The sequence below is a fragment of the Mustela nigripes genome, chromosome 7 (assembly GCF_022355385.1).
Source record: "Mustela nigripes isolate SB6536 chromosome 7, MUSNIG.SB6536, whole genome shotgun sequence".
NCBI classification, from domain to species: domain Eukaryota; kingdom Metazoa; phylum Chordata; class Mammalia; order Carnivora; family Mustelidae; genus Mustela; species Mustela nigripes.
The window spans coordinates 126,135,470-126,141,594 of NC_081563.1; the positions used below are offsets into that span (position 1 = coordinate 126,135,470).

At 39.8% G+C, this 6,125-nt stretch overlaps 1 protein-coding gene across 1 annotated transcript; it reads left to right on the plus strand.

Moving 5' to 3' along the window:
* The first annotated feature begins 894 nt into the window (after positions 1–894).
* SPINT4 (serine peptidase inhibitor, Kunitz type 4) lies at positions 895–1,903 on the plus strand. The gene is made up of 2 exons (XM_059407703.1): positions 895–1,009; positions 1,722–1,903. Exons 1-2 carry the CDS (start codon positions 895–897, stop codon positions 1,901–1,903), a joined length of 297 nt encoding a protein of 98 aa, XP_059263686.1.
* The last annotated feature ends 4,222 nt before the right edge of the window (positions 1,904–6,125 follow it).

The window sequence follows — 6,125 nt, forward strand, 5'->3', positions numbered from 1 at the left end:
GGTAGTTTAAGAGTTTAAATGTGAAAGCCAAAATTTCAAAAGTTTTACAATAAATCAAAACTAAGTTGTCCCATATTCTAGGCAATATAGTATAGTGAGTTCAAATCTTGATTCCACTACATAATAGATGGATGACCTTGCACGTAAAACTTTTTTTTAAGATTTTATTTATTTATTTGACACATAGAGAGCACAAGTAGGCAGAGAGGCAGGCAGAGAGAGAGGAGGAAGCAGGCTCCCCGCCAAGCAGAGAGCCCAATGCAGGGCTCGATCCCAGGACCCTGAGACCATGACCTGAGCTGAAGGCAGAGGCTTTAACCCACTGAGCCACTCAGGCACCCCTTGAATGTAAAACTTAACCTCAACCTCAATTTCTTCATCTGTGATGGTGAAAGTTGCACCTAACTCGTACATGTGGGTTTTTTTTTTTTTTTGAAATTCAAAGATTTTATGCAGATGGATAAATAATAGTGCTTAGCATGAAGGAATTACCATAGAGGTTAGTTACCATCATTACTACTATTGTTCTTATTACAGTCTTCCTGTTTCACCAGGATCAGTGTCTTCCTTGTTATGGAAGGTTGAAGAGAGGAAAGGAAGCAATTCTTTTTTAATTCTTTAATCATTCTATCCTCCATCATTAAACTTATGTTAGAAGTTCTGATCCTTTCATTTCTATGGTTCCTAGATGAACATGGGACTCACTGTCAAGAGTTTAACTGGCCTGGGACCTTCAGCTTCATGGCTGGGTACTCAAGCATTCATTGTTCAACTCAATGCCTAGTAATGCCCAGTCCTGGCCCTTGGGGTGAGTGGGCACAGCCATCTCAAGTATCAAGCCCAAAATATAACATCAGTTGATACCAGACTCTCCTACCTCCTGCTTGCTGCATCATGAAGCCTGCTGAGTTGGGATTTCTCCTAGGGCTCTTCATCTTCTTCTTGCTGACTACCCCATTAATGGGTGGTGTTGCTAGACTTGCTGAAATGATATGTGGAGACCTCAAAGGTATGAACTTAAAGCCAAAAATAAATGCAAAGACCAATTATGAATGAGGGAGAAAGTGTCAAAAAAAAAAAAAGTGATATCCAGGTGGTCCAGGAAGGTCCTCCTTTTAGGCTAATACCCATAGACTCTTAGTCCTTTGACTATGGGCATTACTTACTCTAGGGCTCTTGTGGATGTCTGATAAGAAAAAGCAAACTATGATGCAAATCAGTCCTTTCCAGATGGGGGTGTCTTTTGTAGGCATTCCAAAGAACAAGAAGTATTTTGAACTAGGGGTTTCCTGACAAATTTCGAAGATCCCAGACCATTTAAGAATACGTACTGAGAGGAGAGTAAACGGGGATTGGAAACTGAGCAAACTGAGGCATTTTCAATATCTGGGATCTGGGTGCAAAGAGAACACTTGAACCCGTGGTCCTTATTTACAGAAGCTCACAATGTAGATGTGAAGGATAATGAAGCTTTCTTCCATGGGTTATGTGTACAGGCTCATTGCTTCTGGAGCACAAGAGGTGGCATAGTCTACACTGTGAGTCAGACACCCCAAATTCTGGCATGGCCACATAGCAAATGCATGCCCTTGGTCAAGCCACTCAACCACTTACCACCCATTTCCAAACTAATGTGAGGCATCTTTAAGGGTCCTGTAAAGCAAGATCTCTGGCTGAATTCTAACTAATTCTCCCTAACTCAACGGGAACCTCTCATGCAGATCCCTGCAAAATGGATATGGAAGTTGGCAGCTGCTTTGAAATTCACTTCAGATATTTCTACAACCAAAGCTCCGAAAGATGCGAAAGTTTTATCTTCTCCGGATGTAATGGCAACCTTAATAACTACAAGCTTAAAATAGAATGTGACATAGCCTGTGTCAAAGAGTACAAAATAACGTAAGGAATCCCAGCTTGTCCTTGGTCCTTGGGGGAGAGGAAAGGGAAAGGCTCTGAGATACTAAGATTCCTTGTTTGGGATGGGAAGAGGGAGGAATGTCCTCAACAAAAGGCTTAATAGTTGAGTTGGATCTCAGGATCATTTATCATTTTCCAGTTGGGGAATCAAATTCCAGAGAAAAAATAGTAGTCACCACTTATCAAATAATTACCATGTGCCAGGTGCTGCACTAAGCAATTGACATATATTGGTATAATTTACAATTTAAATCACTCTAAGGGATATTTTTATCATTAAAGTGGGCAGATGAAGAAACCAAGTCCACTGGAGGTAACTACCTGGCCCAAGTTCACATTATACGATGTTGCAAGGTTTCTAACCAGATCTGATAGTCACCCAGGGCTTGACCATTTTACATACACAAGTTCACCCAAACCCAACCCTTTTAATCCCAGACTTGTGAAATCTCCATTAGCAGTATGCTGTTTTATACGACTAAGCTCTCAGCTCACACTTTGGCCATTTCCCAGTCACTGAACTAGAAGAAGGTCCTTGGAGGCTAACAAGGCTTTTGTATGGCTGATTTCCAGGAGAGTAAAATGAAAAGTGACCTTGGGAATAACTCAAAAACAGAAATTTTGCTTTATTTATCTAATATCCCTAGTGCATTTTTGCAATGCCTGGCACATCGTAGAAATGACTAAGTTTTAAGGGAACGAAAGAATAGAAGATCCATCAGTGGAACAGGAGGGACATTGAAAGATATGGCATCTCAGCACTTCCCCTGGGATAAATAATGACTTAAATTAATCCAGGGAAACTTTCCAAAATCTATTAACATAGATCTGTTTTTTGTTTGTGTGTTTGTTTGTTTGTTTTTGCTTGAACAGGGAAAAAAGGCCAAAAGGTTAGAGTTGATGCACCATTCTGAAACATTGTTTTAAGAAAATTCAAGCCAATTTTTAAATCTTTGTAATATTTCCATAATCCTGGAAACTTCCAGCTGTTTGCCATTTTCCGGACGTGAGTTCTCTCTTTGCTGAGAATTGACTGTATGACCATTAAAATAAAAGCAACTTTGTGTCAGCCCTCCCTGCTGTCTGAAAGTCTCTTCCCCTGTCTTAACCAGAGTTGAATCTCAACTGGTCGCATCGCCTCCTCACCCCTGAACCATTCCTCATATGTGCACATAACGTTTCAGGCATGACAAGCTAAATCTGAATGGGTTCATATCACCTCCCTTCTCAGGTTGAGCTAGTTCATAGAACCAAGGTGCTAAACCCGTGCTCCTTGCCCTTGAATCCAAACTGATAAGTGAACCTCACATTCACATGACATGTCCTTGTACTCATAACAAATGTTTCTTTGTGATGTGTCCTGATTCATGCCCACCAAGTCAGGAGCCCCAGTTAGTTTAACTAGCCTTCTAAATTGGTCCCTATTAATAAGTAGTTATTTAAACATTGTTTAGTACCTCAGTCTTTGAAATTTGACTTGGCTGTTCTCAGTCTTTCTGGAAAAACTACCCTCCATTTCTTTTTTTTAAGGTACAATAATTTTTGAAGTTTAATACATTTCAGACATACAGCCACCCTTTTGTTTAAAACCAATTCTAACTTTCAGCTTCTGCTTGCTTCATTTCCTATCCCACACAGTAATTTTCTTTATTTTGCAGAACAGCCTTAACTTCTATTACACTGTCATATTTTACTGTGCATTAAGCATCTGGTATCAATAGACTAAATAACAGAAAGCAGGATTATGCTGTCAGACTTAATAATTCAGAAATGTTAACCAACTCTCATAATCATCGATCGTTCTCCATATGTAGTCAGCCTTCAGTGTACATTTTGCATAACTTCTCTGCCTACCAGTACTTCTGCATAACTCTCTGCCTACCAGTAGAAGATAATAGTGCCGAATCTTTCATGTAACTAAAAGAGTTAATTTGGTTAAATGAAATCAATTCATCAGCAATATTATGCTAAGCAAAATAAGTCAGAGAAAGGCAATTATCATATGATTTCACTCATATGTGGAATTTAAGAAAGAAAACAGAGGATGATATGAGAAGGGAGGGAAATATAAAAGAGACAAACCATGAGAGACTCTTAATTATAGAAAACAAACTGAGGGTGGCTGGAGAGGAGGTTGGTGGGGGGATGGGGAAACTGGGAGATGGACATTAAGGAGGGCACATGGATGTAATGAGCACTGGATGTTATATGCAACTGATGAATCACTGAAATCTACTTTTGAAACTAGTAATATACTATAGGTTAATTAATTGAATTTAAATAAAATAAATTTTTTAAAAAAGATTATCTTTCAAGTAGAGATGTTCAAATAAGGATGTTACGAGAACATCTGTATCTTTGGGGTAAATACCCAGTAGTGCAATTGCAGGGTCATAGGGAAGATCTATTTTTAATTTCTTGAGGAATCTCCACACTGTTCTCCAACGTGGCTGCACCAACTTGCATTCCCACCAACAGTGTAATAGGGTTCCCCTTTCTCCACATCAAGAACTTCTGATCAGTACTAATGGTTTCAGGGCAGGATTCTGTAAAGCCTCCATTTCAATCCAATGACTGGGTTTTAGCTACCAAGAGAATAATCACCCAAATACGAGTTGCCAAGTCTGAATATAATGCTACAAGGTTCACCATGGCCATGACCTTCCCACCTGTAGGACACACAGCCTAATCGTTTCATCTCTGAATTTATTCAAGCATCCCTTTCAGTCATACCTTCCCTGTCTATCTTACTGACCAAGTCCAATCCCTCACTTGTGAATGTGTCCTGGACTATTGGTACTAGGGCCAACATCAGAGACATTATAAACCAGTGAGACCCTGTACCTAGACAGGCAAGCCTATCTTTTTTCAATCTTGAGAATAGGAAAATTAAATTGAGACCATTTTCTGCAAAAGCTCTGATTACTTCAAGATTTGACTATCATCAAAGCAGGGTTTATTCTGAACAAGTGAAGCCCAATTTCTGGCATATTCCAACTTTGGTGAAGACCTGGGAATTATAAATTATTCTTAAACCAAATCAGCTGCTGGAGACATGCCATGAACCCTGAAATAATAGGGACTAGGCTAACCTGCCTGGTTAACATAAATGGAAGTTCTGAGATTTTCCTGTTGTGAGTCACAGGGCTGGGTATCCTGGAAATAAACAAACTTTCAGGGATAAAATAACATATTCCCACAGCCTGATTGCTTCCTCTCCTAGCCAAATCCTGGAAAATCCAGACAAGTAAAAACAAGGTATATGGGGGCACCTGGGTGGCTCAGTTAGTTAAGCATCCAACTCCTGATCTCAGCTCAGCTCACGATCTCAATGTTGTGAGGTCAAGCCCTAAGCCAGCGCTGTGCTGAGCATGGAGCCTGCCTAGAACTCTCTCTCTTCTTCTGTCCACCCTCAACTCGTGCTCTTCCACCCTCTTTAAAAAAAAAAAAGAAGAAGAAGAAGTACGGATATGAATAACTAAAGTCAAGATTAAGAATTTTTGACTAAAGAGGGTACTGTTATCTTGGTGAGAAAATGAAAGACGTGCCCGAGACAGGTTGCTGGGCACCAACAGTAAAAGAACGAGTTGGGTGAAGGCTTTTGAGTTATGTTATTCTCCCCACCACAAAAATCTGGGTCTATCATTATTTGCTCAATAACCAAAAACATCTACGCGGTACCACAAGTACAACTGAGATAACAAAATGGTGGTTCCAAAGGCCAGCTATCATAAGAAGTGTATAAAAACACGTGTAATTGGATGAGGCAAACACAGAGTTTATAGTTTTTCTACTTCCTATACACAATGATGGATGGACGCCAAAACCTAAGGGAAAAAATAAAACCTGAGAAGGAAACACATGTAGGGCAGAAATGTAGATATTTCCAAGTGCAGAGGGGGGAAAAAGAAAAAAAGTACTATTTAGGAAGTAGCAAATGGGTATAAATAAGCCCAGATTTTATCATTGTGGAGTTTTTTGTTTGTTTGTTTTTTGTTTTTAATATAATTTTTTATTTTTTATAAACATATATTTTTATCCCCAGGGGTACAGGTCTGTGAATCACCAGGTTTACACACTTCACAGCACTCACCAAAGCACATACCCTCCCCAGTGTCCATAACCCCACCCCCCTTCTCCCAAACCCCCTCCCCCCAGCAACCCTCAGTTTGTTTTGTGAGATTAAGAGTCACTTATGGTTTGTCTCC

Excerpts from the sequence above, each read along its gene's own strand:
- SPINT4 (XM_059407703.1), top strand. The coding sequence starts at position 895 with ATGAAGCCTGCTGAGTTGGGATTTCTCCTAGGGCTCTTCATCTTCTTC. Across the intron at positions 1,010-1,721 it reads GATATGTGGAGACCTCAAAG|ATCCCTGCAAAATGGATATG; the intron begins GTATGAACTTAA and ends CCTCTCATGCAG.